At 46.0% G+C, this 23,479-nt stretch overlaps 1 protein-coding gene across 1 annotated transcript in view; it reads left to right on the top strand.

The window, feature by feature from the left end:
- Positions 1-23,479, top strand: part of LOC308678489 (cytosolic phospholipase A2 epsilon-like) — a gene marked incomplete at its 5' end in the record, with an annotated part of 64,367 nt that overhangs the window by 30,685 nt on the left and 10,203 nt on the right. Inside the window, 3 exons of the mRNA XM_081345700.1 lie at positions 9,142-9,179; positions 17,102-17,237; positions 18,616-18,752. Of these exons, the coding sequence (XP_081201826.1) occupies positions 9,142-9,179; positions 17,102-17,237; positions 18,616-18,752 (311 nt within the window). The remainder of the gene's footprint in view (positions 1-9,141; positions 9,180-17,101; positions 17,238-18,615; positions 18,753-23,479) is intronic.

The raw sequence follows: 23,479 nt of genomic DNA, 5'->3' as shown, positions 1-23,479 counted from the left end.
GATTAAGAGAGGCATCCAACCTAGCTTTTGATTGTGAGGATGGTATCAGATCTATAGCCCAGCTAAAAACATCTTGCTGAAGCATTGTTACAATATCAAAAGCAAGCGGATATACTTGCCCGATGCCATAATATAAGTAACATATTTGGGACAAAGCTTGCCTAGGCCAGAAATGATTCAACAATCTATGACCCAACCAATATTTCTTTGCTGTCATGGAGTTTGACAGAGAAATTTGAAGGAGCCTGGGTTGTTTATTTTATTTTATTTTATTTTTTTGGATTTATATACCGCCCCTCTCCGAAAGGACTCGAGGCGGTGTACAGGGCCATTAAAACACTATAAACAACACATAATGTATAAAAATTAAAATGAGATTAAATCAAATAGCCCTAAACGATAAACACATACTAAAATTTAAAATTTTAAAAATGTAAAATCTAAAATCCCAGTCCCTCAGTCCAGGCCGGCAAGTTCAAATAGCCAAGTCTTCAGGTTGCGGCGAAACGAGCAAAGGTCGGGAGCCATCCGGAGCTCAACCGGAAGCTGATTGCAGAGGGCAGGTGCGCCCACAGAGAAGGCCCTCCCCCTGGGGGCCGCCAGTCGACATTCCCTGACAGACGGCACCCTGAGGAGGCCCTCTTTGTGGGAGCGCACAGGGCGATGGGAAGTTAACGCTGGCAAAAGGTGCTCCCGTAAATAACCCGGACCCATGCCATTTAGGGCTTTATAGGTCATCACCAGCACCTTGAATCAGCCAGTAGAATTCCCTACAGATTGCTCCAGAGTGACTTTTGTTCTGAAATTGCTAAGAGAAAGAGTAACCAAGTGACCCATACCTCTCACTGAGGGCAATCACTATTACAAGATAATTACTAGCAAAAAGTAGAGCTATGTTTGACAATTTAGCTAGGAGAAGAGCCACAAATCAAGAGATTCACAAGATGAAATGGATTTTCAGTAATATGCCAGACCTGTTGGATGAAATGATCTGGCTCTGATAGAAGAGGACTTTCTTTTGAGGACTTCCTGATGAGCTAACAGATGAATTAATGAGGCAAGGCTTAGCAGAAAAATTGTTCCAACATTGTGTTAATTGATGAGTGATTGAATTTGAAGAAAATATTGTTGTCATATGTGAGACTTTGGTGCAACAGTTTAAATGAGCCATACAGTTATTAAGAAACCTATGTTTGTGGAAGCAGTTGACAAGGAAGTGCTTCAAAGTGGTGAAGTTGTATAGTACAACACTGCAACTGACAATAAATGATCATACAGAATTATTGCCACTTTGTGTCAGAGCTTTATTATGTGTCCACATTGTGCTGGGCATTAAATGGCTGCAAACTCATGGTCCAGATGGCCCTTAGGAGCTGGGGATGATTTCTACCCCCTCCCCTAATGGAAAGATATTCCCGCAGAGATTCATATAGCTTCCTCTCTTAAAACATTCCAAAAATTATTTAAAATCTGCTTATTCTCAAAGGCCTGTGGATAGGGGCTTGTGGAGACTTTTATACTTAGTGTTGTTCTTTTGGTTGCCTGTGTTCTCTTTTATATATGTTGTTGCTTTAATTTGGATGCCTCCTAGAGTCTCCATGGAGTCAGGCAGCTTCCAAATTAGAATAAATCAATTTCAGAAGGGTCAACAGTGCCATCTGTAAACCTTCTATCTCTCCAGCAGAGTGCTTTGAATTCCCTTTCAATGTTAGGAATGTTAGGTGAATGTCCAGGAAGAGGACTTTGAGAGAGAAATGTAAGTTAACCTCCCTTGATTCTGTTTGGAATCTGAAAGGGCAGAGGGAAACTCTATCAGAGTTACAAGATTTTGTTATTATATCCTACAACAATCAAGTAGACATACAGTAGTGTGCATTTTCCTGGCCTAGCCTACTTCATCATTTCACCAAGCATTTTTTTCCTACTTCTTAAAATGTGCTGATGCACTGCATTCAACATGTTTGATTGAATGCAGTGCATCGGCACATTTTCCCTCCCTTCCATGGCATTATGCAGTCATCATTTCACGGATAAAAAGCAGCTTTGTAAACCAACATTTTAAGGATTAGAATCAGGGCTTTTTTTCTCATAGAACGCTCAGAACGGAGTTCTGGCACCTTTTTTGGATGGAACCTTGTAGGGTAGGCAAGGCGGGTTGTATGACATGTGTGAGTTCCGTCACTTTTTTCTTTTACAAAAAAAGCACTGATTAGAATTAACTATATTTCCTTAACATTTTCATATCTCATGCCTTTAATTCCTTTGGCTTTGTATTTCCTACTCCTTACTTGTTGCTTTCCCTGAAAGGGAATGACATAATTAGTATGTATGTAAAGAAACTCAAAATTAAAATTAGATAAAACAGGAAACTGGAGGGATGCCAAATAACAAATCAGCAGACACGTTGTCATCCTGGATGCCATGCTGTGAATTCACGGCCTAATATATTGTTTGACTATAGCCTTGAGTTGTATGAAACCAACCAACTATATTTTAAATTGTGAATAAATAACCCATGGCTTATGACTGATCTGCAAGACACGTTTATCCAGAGTTGGCTATCTCTCATTGAAGAAACAGCTGTTGTCATTTTTAGTCACCCCTAGCCTATAAGGAAGGCAATCTCCACCTATCTCTCCCTGCAGCATGTTCAAAGTAGTATTTTCTGATTTGTGCCAACATAAATAGTGCTGTCTGGTTCACTTGCTATGTTTCATTTCAAACTTGAAATATTTTGGCTATAGTGCACTACAACAAGGATACCCCTCCCATCTAGATACCAGTTATTCTCTCTATAAAGGTAAAGGTAAAGATTCCCCCGCACATGCGTGCTAGTCGTTTCCGACTCTAGGGGCCGGTGCTCATCTCCATTTCAAAGCCAAAGAGCCAGCGCTTGTCCAAGGACGTCTCTGTGGTCATGTGGCCGGCATGACTAGATGCCAAAGGCACATGGAACAATGTTACCTTCCCACCGTAGTGGTCCCTATTTTTCTACTTGCATTTCTACGTGCTTTTGAACTGCTAGGTTGGCAGAAGCTGGGACGAGTAACAGGCGCTCACTCTGTTACACAGCACTCAGGATTCGACCCGCCAAACTGCTGACGTTCTGAACGACAAGCTCAGCGTCCTAACCCACTGAGCCACCGCGTCCCCTATAGCCTCTCTCTATAGCCTTTTCTTAAAAAAATAATTCACTACTGGGAAAATGAAATAGTGGATCTTACATAATATATTGCTTGATTTTAGTTTTCAGCGCATAATGAATCTTAATATCTTGTTAGTTAGAAGAGCCCAAGGGGTACCATTGTTGGGCTGTGCTTAGGACATCATTTGACATTAATCAGTCCCTGGTTCTAGTCACTAAAATGGAAAAAAGCAGGCTGAATGTAGGATGCTTGTTAACTGATACCAACAGGAGCTATACAAAATGTGCCACAAATATGAGGTATATTTGAGCAGGGGGTTGGACTAGAAGACCTCCAAGCTCCCTTCCAACTGATACTAATACTGATATTGATACTGATGCTAATTGCTAGTGCCAAAGTATGTGCAGTCTTCAGTGCTTTAATTTTTCACATTTAAGAAAAGCTATGATGGGGGTGCAGTTTTGTACTCCAGTTGAAAGTTCAATCCCATGAAAATAACACTGTCAGAGAGGCAGAGCCAGCTTTCAAGCAGAATGGCTGTGTTGAGACGCCGCTCCGAATGAGCGTGCCGATCTCACAGCCTTTTCTCTGTTCCCGGTGGGTTTTTTAAAAGCCCCAGATCTCTCCGAGGGAGGTCACAAGTGGAGGCGCCCAGCTGAGCAGTTCAGGAGAGTGGTCCGAGCTGCAGAAAGCAGGAAACCCTAGGAGAGAGCTGGGTGAAGGAGACGGCCCATTATGGCGGCCATGAAGAAATGACAGCTGTCAGAATTAGCGATGAGTCAGCGGGACAGTGATTCAACTAACCTGGCGGAGGAAACACTCGGCGAACTCTTGTAAGTGTTCTGGATTGTGAAATCATTCTGGAGAATTTCAAAGAAGAGAAGAAAAGAGGAGAAGCCCCAGAGCGAAAGGGGAAATCACCTCCCCTGTCAGATAGCGGTGAACAGGAGACAGGGGGAAAAAGAGATCTGACCTTAAAGTAACAGACTCACAGGCTGTAAGGACTGGTAACCAAGGGTGGTTTCTCTTTTGGGCTCTTGCAGTAAAGCCAAGAAGAAGTTTAACAAACAAAAAATAAACTTGAAGAGTGACAGTGCGGACTGAGCTGAGAGAGCGGACATCTTGAATAAGAACTGACGACCAATTAGCATTAAATGAGGGAAGAGTGATACTCATAACTTAAGAAGTGAATTAATTGCTTCAAAAAGTTTCTAAAACAAAAGGGATAAATTGTAATTGATCTGAGAGTTTAGACCAATAAGAATTAACTGAACATAACCTATTGTATGATTGAATTGGAGGAGGCTAACTAGGAACAAAAAGTTGAATGCTCAAGGAGGGTGAGAAAATTTATTTACTTGTCTCCTTGTTGAATATAATAATATTTATAATTGAATTGACTGTAAAACCTGGTCTTTATTGCTAAATAACTGAATATTGGTTACAATATTGAAGTAATTTAATGGTTATATTATTGTTACATGTTTTTATATAGAAAAATTAGGACTGTATGGAATATAAACACTTGAAATTGATTAATATTGATTATTGTGTTTTAGAAGTGTTAGTGTAATAGGTGTAATAGGTTTCATATTGTGTTAGCAACAAAATATAGCATTGTTAAGATATAAGGCACTAGTGATTATAATCTTGGAAGAATAATAAATTCTCCAGGTGTGGTGGAGGGAAAGACAAAGATCGTGTATAAGTGGGAGGGTTGGTTGATGTCATTTAGAAAGATGACAAGCATCCCAAATCTAACAAGAGTTGGAACTGGAAGAAGGCAGATGACCCAAGCCTCATCGGCGGAATTAAGCCCAGCAGGGCAAAGATCCATAGAAGAGTTGATGCCATGAGAGAGAGCAGGCTCACTAAAAGACCTACAAGCAATACTACAATCCATGCAAGAGGTTATGCTGAGAAATCATGAGGACTTAAAAAAAGAAATAGGTGAAATAAGGAATGATACTGGAGAACTTAAAGAGAAGATGGGAGCAATGGACGGAAAATTTGAATGTTTCCAACAACAAATATTGAAAAATGAACAGAAATTATTAGAAATGGAGGATAGAATGAATAAGGAGGAAAGAAGAGTAGATGAGATGAATGAAAAACTCTTGCAAGCAAACAAAGAGTTAGAAAAAACCGTCATCCTGCTTAAAAATGAGAAAGCAGACCATTATCTATGTTTCCAAAATGTGAAAGAAGAGAAGGGGGAGGACCTCCCAGGAATGATGACGAACTTGCTAGCAAGGGCCCTAGGGACAGAGAAAGAAGAGATGGCAAATGAGATTGATGAAATATACAGAATCCATACAAATTATGTGAGAAGAAATAACTTACCCAAGGAGGTACATATCAGATTTGTGAAGAAATCAATTAGGGATGAGATTTTGCACGGAATAAGGGACGACCCAATAGAATATAGAGGTAAACAACTAACTGTCCTCAAACAAGTCCCTAGGAGGGTAAGAGACCTGAGAAGGCCCTACCAACATATTACATCAAAATTAATAAGACAAAACATCAATTTTAGGTGGCTGATGCCGGAAGGGATTCTGGTGACCTGGCAAGAAAAAAGATATAGGTTAGATTCGATTGATAAAGCAGAAGAGTTTTTCCAGCAGCATCTAGGGAATGAAGATGAACTAGAAGAAAGAGAGTTAAGAGAAGAGAACAATACAGAGAGATATAATAGAAAGACACAAGAATCACAAGGCAAAGAAAGGGAAATGGAGAGAATAGAAAAAATGAGAATGAACTATGACAACGATGATGAAAGTAGACACAAAGAATTCAAGTAAGATAGACTGACAAGAGCAACAAGATCAAAACAGAGGCAGTAATGTAGAAATATTAACAGTATTATCATTAAATGTAAATGGACTAAACTCCCCGGCTAAGAGAAATATAATTTTGAATAAGCTCAGTAAGAAAAACTTAGATATAACAATTCTACAAGAAACACATATAAAGACTCAAGATCAGGATCTACTAAACTACTCTAAGTTAGCAATCAAATTTGTATCGCTTTCACAACAGAAGAAAGGAGGAATTGTGATATATGTTAAAGAAAGAATCCCTGAAAGACAAATCTATCGAGATGAGGAAGGTAGAATACTGATTATTGAAATTTCCATGAATAAAAAAAGGTCACCCTGGTAGGAATTTATGCCCCCAATGAAAAACAAAGAATTTTATAAGAAACTGCATAAGGTTATTGCTGATATGGAATATGAGAACATTTGTATAATTGGTGATTTTAATGCAATTATAGTCAGAGAATTAGATTATAAGAGTGAGGAAGTAATTATTTATTCTATTATTTATTTTTTCTTTAGAAGCACTCACAAGAATAATCTGAAAAGATAACCTGTATTACACTCGAGAAAATTATGACAAATCAATAGACCAAATTACAGCAGACCTAGACAGGTGGAAAAACTTGCAGCTCTCGTTTATGGGGAGAATAGTGACAATCAAGATGAATATACTTCCCAAATTACTCTTTTTATTCCAATGTGTACCAATTAAATTAGGTAAGGATTTTTTTGAAAATTTAAATAGAATTACATCCAAATTTATCTGGCAAGATAGAAAACCGAGAATTAAATTAAAATTATTACAGGATGCAAAGGAAAGAGGAGGGCTCAGCCTCCCGAATTGGGAAAAATATTATCAAGCAGCAATAGCGGTATAGATAAAGGATTGGATACACTTAAGGAACAGAAGACTACTAGCATTAGAAGGTCATGACATGCAAATTGGGTGGCATGCTATAATGTGGGACGGAAAATATAAGGCTCATCAGTACTTCCAAAATCATCATATTAAACGGGCACTATTAGACGTGTGGATAAAAATTTGAAAAATTAATTATATAGAAATCCCCAATTGGCTATCCATATTAGAGATATTCATGCACCCCAAATTTATAAATTTAGGAAGAGTAATCACATATAAGGATCTCTTAGACGAAAATGGAGACCTGAAAACATGAAAAAGACTATTAGAAGACGGTATAAAGTTGGAATGGTGGGCATACTTACAAATACAGTCACGATATAGAAAAGACAAAAAAGAACCAGGGATAAAATTAGAGCATACACAATTAGATATAATCCTCCTAGGAACAGAAGACCAAATGATAAAAAAGATATATCAATATCTATTAGAACAGGATTTGTTAGAAGAACGGGTAAAAGCAACAATGTTAACCTGGAGTAAAATTTTTGGTTACAGTATTGACCTAGATAATTAGCAATCACTATGGGATAGAAACAGGAGGTTAACGTTAGCCACCTCCTACAAAGAGAATCTGTACAAGATGTTTTATAGATGGCACCTTCCCCCTACAAGGTTAGCAAAAATAGATAAAAAAATCTCACTGACGTGCTGGAAATGCAGAAGGCTTCCAGGGACTTACTATCACATATGGTGGGAATGTTCAAAAGCGCAAAATTTTTGGCAGCGGATAAAAAATTGGTTGGAAGAAATATTACTACAAAAAATTGATTTAAAACCGGAAACTTTCTTATTAGGGATTATTAATAATAAACTCAGCAAAGCATCTTTCTACTTATTATTGCATATTTTAACCGCAGCAAGATTGGCATATGCCCAAAAATGGAAAAGAAAGGAAACCCCCACTGATGAAGAAATAATAGATAAAATTTTATCCTGCGCCAAAATGGACAGGTTAACCCTAGAGATTAAAAATAAAACTGAAACAGAGTATTATGAAATTTGGCAAAATTTGTACGATTGGTTAGAGATAAGGAGGATCGCTGAGATGACTATTGTTTGATTAGTTGATAAAGTAAGGACTTCTTATTAGCACCTATATCAGGACACAACTGAAAGATATGTAAATATAATGCTGAAGACTGAAAGACAGTTTACCAAAAAATTTACAGATGTTATATGTACAGTTTGTTATACTCTGTCCTGTCATAGAATGTATTTTAAGTTTTTGTTTTTTCTTTCTGTAACATAAGATAATACTAATAGTAGTGTTGTAGCCAGGGAAGTTGAATCATGTCCACTTTTGTTTTTAAATGTACATTTAATGGCATGTGGTTCTTAAAACTGAATACAGCTTAATTCTTTGTAATAGCTTTTCAGTAAAAGTAGACAATGCCCCTTAGAGTCTCTTCGGTGTGGGCAACATTTAGGTACCTTTCCCAGGGGTTGAAATGTCACACCCATCCTCTGAGTATATTCTTTTCCCTATTGGGGAAAAAGTATATGATAATATCACAAAACAGCTGTGGCATGTCAATTCTAAGGGCAAAGTAGCACTGTTTATATATCATGCACTACAGCAGGCATGTCAAAGTTGCAACATCACGTGATGTCGCACAATGTATTGTGACTTTTCCCCCATTGCCGGCAATGGGGTGGGTGCAGTTTCGGCATGACGCATTCAGCCCACGGGCCGGCAGTTTGACATGCCTGCACTACAGGGATAAGGTTAACTTAATATTAAGCCACAAATGTATTTGGTTAGGTTTTGGCTTTGCCAGCCATTAAGACCTCAGGTAACCTATGAATCAGGCTACTATGACTTATTCAAGAAACCATGGATGGGGGAAAAAAGTGGCTTTGCCAGAATTATATGTGAACAGTGAATTCTGAGGAGTTCTGAAGTTTCTTTAGAATAATGTCCATCTAAAACAGGAAGAAAAAGCTGCCCTCATTTATCCTCACTGACAATCCTCCAAGGCATTTCACATAAATCTGTGAGATTCTTAAGATCCCAGGTGCAACTAATATCTCCATGCTGTTGTGATTTCAATTATTAGGAAGTGCTGACAGGTGCCCAAACATCTGCATAGTTTCGATACCCTGTCTTTAATTTTAACATTGGTACCAACACATTCAACCCTCCTCTACAAGACATATTCTTTTTTTCTCATCTTTGTAAGAGATGTAGGGATGATTTCAATAAAGATAGTATTGATCGTAATTAGTACTGTGCATTCTTAATTTTCAGGATAAAGAATTTAATTTACACTTCACAACCCAGAACTGGTAAGATGCTTTTCTTGCTTTCTATAAACTTATCTACTGATGCTCTGGATACTTTTAAAATAAACTCTCCCGGGAATCAACTGGGTGACTATATAAACATATCCATGTTGTTTTCTTGTCATCAATACAGAATTAATTTGCCTTCTGTCTTACTGTATTTATTTGACTTTCCAGTAGTGCTGATCTCTTCTGGGTGGTTTCCTATCCAAGTAATTATCAGGTCTGGCCTTGCTTACCTTTTTCAAAATCTGCCTGAGTTGGCTAGGTGCTCTCATCTGTTGGACAGATTGAAAACATATTTCCAAGGATATGTTTACTGTTGACAGTGTGACCCTAAATTAACACCTTTTCACTGCAGTTTGCTAATAAAAAAGGATTTAGTTTTATTGAACTTGTTCCCAAGGTTGAGAATTATAAGTCTCTGTCAAGGCTGTGCTCTGCTTCCTGTGTGTAGGTGGAAGGAAGGCTTCTTGCTAATGAACCTAACTTACTTTCATTCAATTTAGGATTGAATGGCTTTGGAGTTCTCATTCTCTGAGGATATGAATATGATCTAGCTAGATAAATATCTTGGTTTTAATTGTTGTGACCAAAATCCAGTATCATGCCATTACATCAGGCGAGGGAGTATACATTTTTGAGGAGGAATGCTATTGCATTAAGAGTAGATCTGCCTACTTCCATATGAAATCCCAGCATGATTCATTGTCACAATGCTGCCGCAGAGGAGTTTGCACAAGAAGAGATCTGGGCTGGGCTATAGCCTTTTGCAGTGCAGTGTTTCATATTGGCCTGTGAAACCTGGATCTATTTATGGAGTAAGCATCGTTTTAACATAGGTTATGACCCAGGATAAATACTTGTGGGGTCCTTGATGCCCTGTGAGCTTGCTTGTTTCCTTGCAGATGTTTCTGTCAAGCCCCACAGGCCCGACATTCAACGGGGGCCGGTGTGCCAGGGCCGGGGGCCCTCCCCTTCCCACCAGCCTTTCCTGACCTACCCGCCGAAAGCCCCGACAGCTCAGCGGTCTCCCGTGAACTGCCCCGCGCCTCCTGGGCCCAGGAGAGTCACCAGCCATCGTGTTCGTCTCGACCGGCCACGCTGCTGCCGGCGGAGCTCCCCTTTGTTGTCTCACTTGCGCAGGATAGGCCGGTTGACGGAGCGACAGACAAGGAGGCTGGAGCGGCTGGTGCGGCTGTGCGGAGCAACGGGACGGCGGCCCAAGGCCGCTGGCAAGCGGTTGCCGCCTCGGGAGCCCCTTCCTTGCCACCGAACGGCTGTCTCTAGCAGAGGGAGGGGCCCTGCCTCCGGACAGATAACGACACGGGACATTTCGGCCACACACGTGCCTGGTGGTCGGCAGGGGTTTTTCGGCTGAGCTGGGATGGGGTTGAGTGGGAGAGTTGTGGATGGGGTGGGGTTGTGGGGGACATGGGGCCCGGTGAGGGGGGATTAGCATCCAGGGGGAACGCACCTGGGAGCCGAGGAAGATGGCATGTCAGGAGGCACCGAGCGCCAAAGCCAAAGAAAGGCATGGGTGGGGAGGAACGGGATGTTTGTAGGGGGAGGGGGGCGGAGGTCGGTCTCTTGGGCGTGGTGAGGTTGGGCATGGTGGTTCCGTGGGTGTGGTGTTTGTCACATTGGTGGGCTGTTACAAAAGCAGCATTGGGGGCGGGTAGCCGCCAACGCTGACTTTTTTCCTGCTTCGGGTTGCTGTGAAGACGAATAAAACACGTTCGATCCTTTGTGGGTCGTCTCTCGTTCCTGCCAAGCTGTTGTTCTGTTCGCTTCAGGACGAGCGGTGACAGTAAGTCAGCATTCTTCCAACATTGCAGCCGTTTGGCCTTGCTGCTGTGTGCCTCTTCCGGTGTGTGGGGACATGGCAGAAGGGACGCAAGGAGCTGCTCCGGAGGCTGTGGTGGAGGAGGCTGCTGGTGCTGGGGCGGTGACACAGCCACTCGAGGAAGAGGTGGTGGAGAAGGCCCAGCCAGCAGTGAGGCCCAAGGTGCAGGAGTTGACACCAGCGGCCTCTGTGGTAGAGTCCCAGGGCACCAGCAGTCAAACCCAAGGAGGGGAGTGGTGGCTGAGCTCTGCTCTAGGGCTCACGGGCCTTGACCAGGGATGGACGGGCCGGCCCAGCGGGGCTCTGATGGGATGGAGAGAGCGTCGCCTGACTGAGGATGATGGCGAGGAATGGAGCTACTCCACTGCCCCTGGTAGCCAAACCCTGGACGTGTTACGAGATAGGTTTGGGGAAGTTGGGGCCCGCAAATCCGGCTCCTGGGCGGCCACAGGGCCCAAAACAGACGTGGGCCGATGGTCTCTTGCGGGTGCTCCTTCCCAGCCAGCAGGGACGTCCCATTTTTGGCTGGCCAGCCCGAGGTTTAAAGCACCAACCAGTTCGGGCACATCCTTTCCTGGGGGAGTCGTTGCACAGCCCTCGACGACAATGGCCCCGAGCGGGCCAGACGCTTGGCCAACACCAGAGAAGGACACTAGGTGGCAAGCACCAAGGCCGGTTGGGGGCATCCTAGGACCGAGCCCCCAAGCCGGTCATTGGGGCCCAGGCGTGGTGTGGGGACCACTGCCCCTAACTGTAACATACGATGGCCACCCCGACCGCCTGGCCATGTTCCTGGGACAGGTGATCAACCACTTGGATGGGTACGCCCAGGCTTATGCATCCCAGTGGGCGATGGTGGTGGCAGTTACTGCATGCCTTCAGGGAGAGGCCGCAACCTGGGCCGCGGACCTCTACAGCGACCATGCCCGTGAACTCGGCAATGTCGGGCTTTTCCTGGACGCCCTGCGAGTCCGGTTTGAGGATGTCTCACGGGTGCAACGCGCTGAAGCCGAGGTCCTCAACATCCGGCAGCGGGGCCGGCCAGCAGTGGATTATGTGAATGACTTTCGCATGGTTGCAGGCAGGCTACACTCATGGCCGGAGCAGCTTCTGGTGCACCACTTCCGGGCCGAGCTCGACAGGGCTCTCTGTAGAACCTGTGTGGTATGGGGTGTCCCTGCTCGGCTGCAAGACTGGTTCAGTGGCTGTGGAGTTGGATATCGGGTTGCAGGACATATGGGGTAGGCCTGAGGTGGGACCTGGAGGTCAGAGGGTCACCGAGGGGACAAGAGCGGAGGAGCGGAAGCCCGGACCGGCGGCACTGAGACCTTCCCCCCTGCAGGCGCCACGTTCGACGTTCCGGTGCTTCCGTTGTGACCAGCCGGGTCACCGGGCGGCAGAATATCCGTTACCACCATCCCGAGCAGTGTCCAACCCTCCGGTGGCCTGGACCCCGACCCCAGGAGGACTACAGAGCGCTCCAGGGCAGCACACCAAGTGTCCACCGAGACACCCCGAGTGTCAACCCCTTTGCGTCCAGAGGGGCCAGCAGACGGACGGACGGACTCCTATGATAGTTCTGAAGATCAAGAACACGAGGAGGACCCGATGGTACATGCTCTGGTGTGTCCCTTTGTACTACCTGTGACGTTGGTAAGCCCACAGACAGGCAAGAGGAGGACATGTAAGGCGTTGATTGATTCAGGGAGCACACGTTGCCTTAGCAGCCAGGTGGTAGCAATGGAGGTCGGGATTCCCCTTAAACGGTTAGCCACCCCCCTCAGGTTTCAGCAGGTGGATGGGTCTCTTTTGGGTGGGGCACCGATTACACATGTGATGGTACCAGTCAGGCTGGAGCTGGGAACACATTGGGAGACTCTAAGGTTCGTGGTGGTGCCGGCCATGACGAAGGTGGTCATCCTGGGGCTCACACGGTTGGATAAGTGGGGCCCCACGATCTGGTGGGAGGGGGGATGCCATCACCTCCACCTGGGGACAGGACCCCAACTGCCCTCAAAGCACTCCTACATAGGACCAGGATGGGCAGGGGAGCCAGAGAAGGCCGCAAGGGTTGGGGCCGGGCTAGAAGCCCAGGTGCCACAGGAATACACCGACCTGACAGACGTCTTCGACGAGAGGGAGTGTGATGTGTTATCACCCCATCGGCCCATGGACTGTGCCATCGAGTTGGAGCCAGGAGTAAAGCTGCCAAAACCCCGCATGTACGCCATGGCACCCCGGGAGATGCAGAAGCTACGACGGTACATCCAGCCCGCCCGGTCAAGGATGGCGGCTCCTGTCCTGTTCAGGGAAAAGAAGGATGGGACCCTTAGATTGTGCGTTGATTACCCGGGGTCAATGCGGTATGCGTGGAGCATCTATACCCCCTCCCTCTGATGAAGGACCTTCTGGCCCACCTAACCAAAGGCCGGGTGTTCACCAGGTTAGATCTCAGGGAGGCATATTACCGAATAAGAACAAAGGCCTGGGATGAGTGGAAGACAGCCTTCAATTGCCCTTTAGGTAGTTACCAGTTCAGGGTAATGCCATTTGGCTTGCAGGGGCCCCCCGCGGTCTTCATGCAATTAATTAACCAGGTCCTACATGACCACCTGTACCGGGGGGTCCTGGTCTACCTAGACGACATCCTCATATATACGACAACAATGGAGGAACACGTCACCCTGGTACGGCAAGTACTGTCTAAGTTGAGCGATGCTTGATTGTACGTGAAGCTCTCCAAATGCGAGTTTCACAAGTCCCAGTTGGACTATTTGGGCTACCGGGTATCCTCGGACGGGGTGGAGATGGACCCCAAAAAGGTCGAGGCCATCCAACAGTCAGGCCCTGCGAACCCGGAAACAGCTGCAGAGCTTCCTGGGTTTCGCAAATTTTTATCGGCAGTTCATCCCGTGTTTCGCCTCTATTGCCTTGCCACTCACGGATCTGCTACGCACAAAACAGACAGTGACACAACCGCGACCGGGGCAAAAGCTAGCATGGTCTACTGCGTGCCAGCAAGCCTTCGAGACGCTCAAGGCTCAGTTCACCAAGGAGCCCGTTCTGCAGCACCCAAAACCCGATCTGCCCTATGTGGTGCAGGGCGACGCAAGTGATGTTGCCGTTGGGGCTGTCCTTCTTCAGCGACACGAGACAGGGGTGCTCCGGCCCTGCACATATGTGTCCAAAAAGTTAACCACCGCAGAGCGAGCCTGGGCCATTTGGGAAAAGGAGGCCTTTGCGGTTCACTGGGCCTTGGAGACGTGGAGACATCTCCTAGAGGGGGCCAGCCAGTTATTTGAGGTGTGGACGGACCATAAGAACTTGGAGGCTTTACAAACGCCCCGCTGCCTGTCCCCTAAGCATGTACGGTGGGCCCAATATTTTCAACGATTCCGGTTTCAGCTTAAGTACGTGCCAGGAGGTAGGAACTTTCTAGCGGACGCCCTATCATGGCTGCTGCAATACGATTGCAGGAAGGATGAAGTAGTACAGGCATTGGTACCGCCCTGCCAGATGGGGGGACGGGGAACGCGGCCCATGCTTTAGCAGATGACCTGTTGCAAGACTGCAGGGAGGCACTGAAAACGGATGAGTGGGTGCAGGCACATCCCTCTACACTGACACTACGGGACGGTTTGGCCTGGCACGGGGCTAAGCTATACATGCCAGCAGCATTGAGGAGCCAGACGCTTTACCAGTGCCATGACACCAGACAGGCAGGACACTTCAGGTTTGTGAAAACCCTGCATTTAGCTCGCCACCAATTCTGGTGGCCATCCATGAAACGGGACATTGAAGGCTATGTAAAGAAATGCCATGTGTGCGCAACCACCAAACCCTCTACCAGCAAGCCATTAGGGCTTCTGCAACAGGTGGCAGACCCCGTTCGGCCCTGGCAGGATATCGCCGTGGACTTTGTGGTCAAATTGCCTGAGAGCAGGGGCTACAACGTTCTGTGGACAGTGGTTGACTTGTTTTCGAAACAAGCACACTTCATCCCCTGCAGGGGGTTGCCTTCGGCTCGCTAGCTGGCCTGGATGTTCGTGCAACACATATACCGCCTCCACGGGGTGCCTCGGCGTATCATCTCGGACCGTGGGGTGCAGTTCATGGCCCAGTTCTGGAGAGACTTCGTGCGCTATATTGGGTCGACACAGGGCTTGAGCTCAGCATATCACCCCTGCACCAACGGGGCTGTGGAGCGCACAAATGCAGCGGTGGAACGATACCTACAGTGTTACGTCTCATACCAGCAGTCTGACTGGGTGGACCTGCTGGCCTTCGCGGAGGTGGCATACAACAATGCGGTGCATAGCAGCACCAGGTTCTCCCCTTGCAAGGTGGTATCTGGTTACGATTTTGTTCCCATCGCTGGTTGTGACCAGGGAACCCCTGTGCCCTGCACACCTAGGGAGTTGATGCACCAGATAGAAGAGGTATGGGGGGTGGTAAAGAAGGCATTGGAACGGGCCGCGAAAGCGGACTAGGAGCAAGCGGACAAGAAACGGAGGCCCTTCAACCCTCCCAAAGTGGGAGACCTAGTTTATTTATCCACCAAATATTTATGACTACAGGTGCCCTGTAAGAAGCTAGGGCCCAAATACCTCGGCCTGTTCCGGGTGGTGCAAGTCATAAACCCTGTCACTGTCAGGCTCCGGTTGCCCACACTCTTGGGGAAGATCCACCCTGTCTTCCATAGTAGCTTGTTGAAGCCCGCGGCAACCACTATCTCGGCAGCAGGGGAGGGAGGTCCAGGGCCTGTGCGCGGTGAGCACTACAAGGCGCAGGAGATCTTTGACTCCAGCAGGCGTAGGGGGCAGCTACAGTATCTGGTTCTCTGGAAGGGATACCCCATAGAGGAAGCCTCCTGGGTACTGGGTGGGGACATGCATGCACCCTGTCTGGTTCGAGCATTCCACCGAAGGCATCCAGGAAAACTGGGTGGGAGCCAAGGGGAAACCGCAGAACGAGTGACCGTTTACTTACCTTTTCCCCCTTGCATTCCAGGTGGGGCGCTGGTAGGAGGGGTAGCGTGTCGAGCCCCACAGGCCCGACATTCAACGGGGGCTGGCGTGCCAGGGCCGGGGGCCCTCCCCTTCCCACCAGCCTTTCCTGACCTACCTGCCGGAAGCCCCGACAGCTCAGCGGTCTCCCGTGAACTGCCCCGCGCCTCCTGGGCCCAGGAGAGTCACCAGCCATCGTCTCGACCGGCCGCGCTGCTGCCGGCGGAGCTCCCCTTTGTTGCCGCGCTTGCGCAGGATAGGCCAGTTGATGGAGCAACAGACAAGGAGGCTGGAGCAGCTGGTGCGGCTGTGCGGAGCAACGGGACGGTGGCCCGAGGCCGCTGGCAAGCGGTCGCCGCCTCGGGAGCCCCTTCCTTGCCACCAGATGGTTGTCTCGAGCAGAGGGAGGGGCCCTGCCTCCGGACAGATAACGACACGGGACATTTCGGCCACACATGTGCCTGGTGGTCGGCAGGGGTTTTTCGGCTGAGCTGGGGTGGGGTTGAGTGGGCGAGTTGTGGATGGGGTGGGGTCGTGGGGGACACGGGGCCCAGTGAGGGGGGATTAGCGTCCAGGGGGAATGCACCTGGGAGCCGAGGAAGATGGCATGTCAGGAGGCACCGAGCGCCAAAGCCAAAGCAAGGCATGGGTGGGGAGGAACGGGATGTTTGTAGGGGGAGGGGGGCGGAGGTCGGTCTCTTGGGCGTGGTGAGGTTGGGCGTGGTGGTTCTGTGGGTGTGGTGTTTGTCACGTTGGTGGGCTGTTACAAAAGCAGCGTTGGGGGCGGGTAGCCGCCAACGCTGACTTTTTTCCTGCTTCAGGTTGCTGTGAAGACGAATAAAACACGTTCGATCCTTTGTGGGTCGTCTCTCCTTCCTGCCAAGCCGTTGTTCTGCTCGCTTCAGGACAAGCGGTGACAGTTTCATTACCCAGATACACTGATGATGATGTTACCTAGTTTGGTTAATGAAATCTTTGTAAGAAAACAAGCAAGCTCGCAGAGCACCCAGGATCCCTCATTTCAACCTTGAGCTACAAATATTCTCTTTTATTAATAAATATTTGTGTTACAGCACATCAGACCTAGATGTACGCTTAGGGTTTGATCTTTGTCCAGAAGAAGAGGCTTTCCTGAAAAAACGAAAGAAAGTAACTGCTGCTGCTTTCAAAAAGATTCTCCAGCTTGAAGATGACCTGGAGGAAGATGAGGTTAAGAATTCAGTTTTATACTTATGGAAATTCTTCTATGAGCTTGTAACATTCAAGCTTTGTGATTTCTCTAAATACACCGAACTTGTCATGTGCAGTTTCATGTCCTTGCTTAAATCATTCTGACTTATTTCTTTCCTCATGTCTGGGCTATTTATAATAGACCCTTCCCTTATTATTGCCAGTGCAGGAAGGTGCTATCAGGCTTAGGCATGTTGACATAGCCTCCAAGTTCAACACTTGGTAGCTCCATATTCAAACTGGAAGGTCAGAAAGTAGGATTTGATGGGATGAAGGGCCAGATAATATTTCTGTGTTAATATTCCTACTCTCATTCCACACAATTTCATAATTAGGGTAACTTTATTAGTCTTGTAACATTAAGAGACACACAGCCCCATTACTTTTATTCAGGTTCCTGGCTGAATTGCATCATTCCATAGTCTGAGACATTCTGAAACAGGAATCTCCATTAGCTCAAGGGCAGCACAAAGTTTTGCCCAGCATGTCAAGAGTTAACATTTAAACGTGAACAGTGGCTTGATCCATCAAGGACAAAGATAGGAATGCAAGAGTCACAGCCACCGTTTTATTCTGTAATCCCCTACATCCCTTCTCCATTTTTTAAAAAAGTGAAATATTTGAGCCCAAATCATTTGAGGAAACTAAGGTCACAGCAGAAATCCTGACCAGCTGCATGATGCCCATAAGCCATACATTTGGCATTCCTGCTCTATGTCTTGATTTCATAAGCTTATTAGCATAGCAGTAAGATGCTCTATCAGCTTCTCCCATTACAGGTAGTCCTCTACTTAAAATAGTTCATTTAGTGACAGTTCAAAATTACAATGGCACTGAAAAAAATGACTTATGACTGTTTTTCATCCTACGACCATTGCAGCATCCCCATGGTCACATAATCAAAGTTCAGATGCTTGGCAACTGACATATTTATGGCAGTTACATTGTTCTGGGGCCTTTTGCAAACTTCTGATGAGCAAAGACAACAGGGAATTCAAATTCACTGAAACACCAGTGTTTCTAACTTAACAACAGCAGTGATTCTCTTAACAATTGTGGCAAGAAAGGTTGTAAAATGGGGAAAAACTCACTTAACAAATGTTTCCTTTAGCAACATAAATTTTGGACTCAGTTGTGGTTGTAACCTGAGGACTACCTGTAATTGATTTGTTTTCATCTCTGAGTCCCTAGACAGCCTTCTTTTGAATAAGGGTTCTCTAAGCATGTCAGGTCCCTGAGCATGTTTCATAAGAATATCTATTTAAAATGCTGTGATTGAAAAGTTTGAGTATCTCACAGTGATTATATGTTAACTATTTTGATGAACATTGTGTCTTCCTTGTGTTCAATTAAACAGGTGCCAGTGGTGGCAATCATGACAACAGGTGGTGGGATCAGAGCACTTACAGCGATGTATGCTCACCTACTGACATTGCAGAAATTAAGTGTTTTGGACTGTGTGTCCTATCTCACTGGATTGTCTGGCACAACATGGTAAGCCTCGTGTAATCCGGTGAGTTGTTCCTAAAACAATAAAAGGAAGTTTTATTAATCTCCTTCACTGGAGGTTTTTAAGAAGAGACTGGACAGCCATTTGTTCAGAATGGGTATCAGGTCTCCTACTTGAGCAGAGGGTTGGACTAGAAAACCTCCAAGGTCCCTTTGAACTCTGTTATTCTCTATTCTGCAAATAATTATAATGAGATGTTTTTTAGACAGGGTTGGTATACGAGAGTTGCAGTAGCAATTATTCATTGATACAGTGAATACAGCCTATAGCAGGGGTGTCAAACCCAATTTCACTGACAGCCACATCAGGTTTGTGGTTGACCTCGGAAGGCTGGGCGGGCATGGTCAGGGTGGATGTGGCCAGCTCAATGTCGCTTGTGTTGGGGGCACCTCTGTGGTCCAGGCAGGGCTGGGGGGATCCACTGTCTCCAGTGGAGAAAGGTGAGACCAGGCCAAGCGCCAAACTCTTGTCTAACAGAGGAGCCTCGCTGTCCCTTTCAGGCCTTGTGGAGGGCAAAGTATGTGGATCAGAGGAAGGCCCACTGCCTCTCCATGCAAGGAAACCCTGCTTTGTAACTAAAGCATCCTCAGCAATAGGATGGGAGACCACCAGGAGAAATCAGGAGGAGGAGACAAGGGGATGGCGAAAGGGCAGCAGGGCTGCTAGTGGCCAAGTGCTAAGGCAGTACTTCCCTCACATCCTCCCTCTCTCATTGTAATCCTTCCTTCCTTCCTTCCTTCCTTCCTTCCTTCCTTCCTTCCTTCCTTCCTTCCTTCTTCCCTTTTCTTTTTTTTCATTCCCACTTTATTCTTTATTCTTCCTTCCCCTCTTTCCATCTTTTTCCTTCCTTACTCTCTTCCTCTCTTTCCTTCTTTTTTTCTTGTCTTTCCTCTTTCCCTTCCTCCTTTCCTGTCCCTTCTTGGATGCTCAGATGCAAAAGGGAAAACATTTCTCAATGCCTCCTTGCCTTGTGGTCAAATGCCACTTTTGTTAGTAGTTTATGGCCACTTAAAAGACTGAGAACAAACCAGGCTCAGTTTATCCCGTGCTTGCTTTTAGTGGGGGCGTCCACAGACAACAGTACAGCAAAACTGACAAAATGGTAGCTGTTATGTATTGTTGTAAATTAGTTGGAGACAGTTATAAATGGGTAACTGCTGTGTCCGTTTAAACTCCAGATTGCCTGTCTGCAGCATTGTTACTTTGTGTTTTGGGCGGGAATAACTGCTTGAATTCCATTGGCCAACGCCTCTCAGCGGTCCGTATAAATAAAAGCTAAGCGGCAGTTAGTGCTGCTTCTGTGTTAACCAAATAAATGTGTTGTTACTTTCATATTCGCCTCATCAATGTCTCAAAGATCCCAGTATTTAACAGTAGCTATGATAGTTAATCAGAGTTCCTCTGTTTTTTATGTGCAACAGCTTTAGCTTTTATGAGCAGAGGTCGGTTAGTTGTTTTTCTATTAATACATAATCCTTAAAAGGCCTCTCCTGTAGGGATCTAAAGGAAGATATTTTTTGCTACTCTGCTTTGTCCTGGAAATGGCTGTTAGCAACACACAAGGAGGGGATACTTTCCTAAGAGCTCACAATTCAAGAATACCAATGTGAACTTGGATTTCCAACAAAGTTATGTCTGAAGCAAAACAGAACACAAAATTGCTTTCTCCTTTGAACTGGGGCATCTCCAACCAAGTTGCCTCTCTTTCCTTCCTCTTTCCCTCCCTCCCTCCCTCCCTGACTCCTTCCTTCCCTGCTTTTGTTTTAAACTGCCAGAGGCTCCAGGCAGAGGTGGCAACAGGCAGCCAGCAGTGGGCAAAGGCTTCCCCTCCCCCATCATTGCCTCTGTGTGGCTCAGCTCAGCTCACCTCTCCCAGACTCACACACATCTGTGTGTGTGTGTGTGTGTGTGTGAGAGAGAGAGAGAGAGAGAGAGAGAGGGAGGGAGAGAGAGAGAGAGAGAGAGAGAGTGAGTGAGTGGTGTATGCGTGTGTGTGACCCATTGCAGCTCCGTACCCTCAACAGAAATCTTCTGTGATGGCAGGCTGCAAACTAATGAAAACTGGGGTTTTTTGGAGTACTTGTTTCTTTTTCTCAGTGTGCCATAGATCGTATCACGCCCTGCACCCCTCATCTCCCGCCCCCAGCCCTGTGGAAGGCTGCAAGAAGTTCTTTTCCTCCCCAATGTCATAGTGTGTGGCTGCAGGAGGTGAGACGCCCCCCCTCGCGCATGGGCACACACACACACAGATTCACACAAACATGTGCAGGTTCTGTGAGAGGTGAGCTGAGAGCCACACAGAGGCCCTTCAGAAGCAAAGGCGACAGGTGGAAGGGACAAAATGGGAAACCTCTGCCTGGAGCCCCTGGCAGCTTAAAACAAATTGTGCGCAGCAGTGGCTTCCCTTTTTGTCCACCCTCCCCTCCATTGCCTCCACACCAGGATAGACTCTATGCCTGCTGAAAGGGCAGTTTTGCCTCCGACCCCCCTCCGAATGCCAGAAACCGCATGCCGCGGCTGTTCACTTGCTAGGTGCCCCCAACAGCTCCTGAGAACGCCTATCGCACATTGGCAGGCAGAAGAGCCATGGCTTAAATCTCCCATTTTGTCTCCTCCATGCTCAGGAAGGGGCGAGTGGAGGGGGAGAGATTAGTAGTGTTGCCGGTGGCCATGCCGCTGCCGGCCGTGGCTTTCCCACTCAAGGGCGGGGCATTCCCAGTGAAAGGGAACCCTTGCAGGCTATGAGACCAGGCTGGCGAGCAAGACATGGAGGTGCTAGTGCAGAGGAAGGTGAGTGGCAACCCCAGCGGCAAGAAGGGCTGCTGAAAAGAGCAGAGTCCGTGTGTGCGCCTGCCACAAGCTCATCCATCAGCCATGGTCTCCATGCTCAGATCAACTGTAGCGCAACATAGAGAGTGTGGCTGATGCGGGCAAGGCAGATGCGCACACAGACTTTGCTGTTTTCATTGGCGCTTTGGTGCCTGGGCTAGCAAAGTGGAGCTGGGCGTGATGGGGCGAGGCCAGGAGGGGCGGGAGGGGGTGAGGCAAATGACCTACAACTGCTGCTGCACATCACCAGCCCACAAGCGCTCACCGTTTCCTGTGCATGCGCGGGAGAGCGCCCAGCGGGTGGGCCAGGGCTGGGGCAATAGGGGCTGGTCCTTTGCCATTTCTGGAACAGTTCCAGGGCCAAATTTGGGCCCTTGGCAGGCCGGACACAGCCTACAGGCCTTGTGATTGACATCTCTGGTCTATACCATAATTAAAATCAGGAGATGCAAATCTGTATCATTTTCTTTTCTTTTTTTATTGAAAAGTTTTACAATTTTTAAATACAATGAACTCCCTCCTCTCCCTCCCCTCTCCCCAACCCTCCCCTACCCTACCCTCCCCCCTCCCCGACTTCCCAGAGCTGAATACAGGGTATAGTGATACAAACATAAGCTAGAATATGCTAACAATAAAAATAAAACAATAAATTCTATCACACTTTAACTCTTCATAGTCATAATTATATTACTAACAAATAACAAATAACTAATAATACATCATATAAAACCACTACTTATTCAAATGCTAAATGAAACTTTTTAGTCCCATATTTATTCTGAATATATTCAATCCATCTTCTCCATTCCACAATATATCTCTGTTGCGATTGATCTTTCAAATATGCCGAAATCTTTGCCATTTCCGCCAAGTTGGAAACTTTCAAAGTCCACTCTTCTATAGTCGGCAATTCCTTCTTCTTCCAGTATTGCGCAACTAAAAGTCTTGCTGCCGTAATTAGATGCAACATCAACTTAGTGTCTATAACAGTAGTATCTGTAATAATACCCAATAAAAACAATTGCGGAGAAAACTTTATCCTTTTCTTAAATATCTTTTGCATATTCCACCAAATTTTAATCCAAAAGGCTTTAACCTTTTTACAAGTCCACCATATATGAAAATATGTTGCATCCTCACAACCACACCTCCAACATTTGGGCTGGCAGTTCGGATACATATCGTACTTGCTAATTTTTTAGGGTCTAAGTGCCACCTATAAAACATTTTATAAAAATTCTCTCTTAAGTTTTGGGCCTGTGTAAATTTTACATTTCTAACCCAGATCTTTTCCCAAGTGTCCATTGTTATAACTTCTTGAAAATTCTGGGCCCACTTTATCAGAAGTTCCGTTTCTGAGTCAATTTCTATCAATGCATTATATATCCTTTTAATATGTGCTTGACCTTGATCTCTAATTTGTTTTACCAAATTTTCATCAGTCATCGAAAAGCTAGCTTTCTGGTCCTCTTTCCATCTTGCCTGTAATTGCCCATACTGAAACCAAGTTTGTACAATCTTTTCTTCTTTTAAAATATTATATGGCTTTAATTGCCATACATTCCTTTCTAGACTTAAAATTTCCTTATATGTAGTCTCATCCTGTTTGAATCCCACATTTATATTTTCTATTGCATGTTTAGGTATTGCCCAAATTGGTATCTTATAATTTAACTTATATCTATATTTTTTCCATACTCGCAACAGAGCATACCTTAATATATGTATCTTAAAAACATTATCTGTATCATTTTCAAGGTAGGTCGCAAGGAAGTAAGCTCAGTCTACATACCAGGGGAAATGCGAGGCCACATGCAGAAACAAGCAGCCACGGGAAATGATTATTTCTCCTTCATTGGAAGACTTTAAACTGACATAATCA

This window comes from Vipera berus (assembly GCF_964194415.1).
Source record: "Vipera berus genome assembly, chromosome: 1".
NCBI lineage: Eukaryota > Metazoa > Chordata > Lepidosauria > Squamata > Viperidae > Vipera > Vipera berus.
The sequence above is the reverse complement of the archived record's forward strand: the minus strand, read 5'-3'. Positions and strand labels throughout refer to the sequence as shown.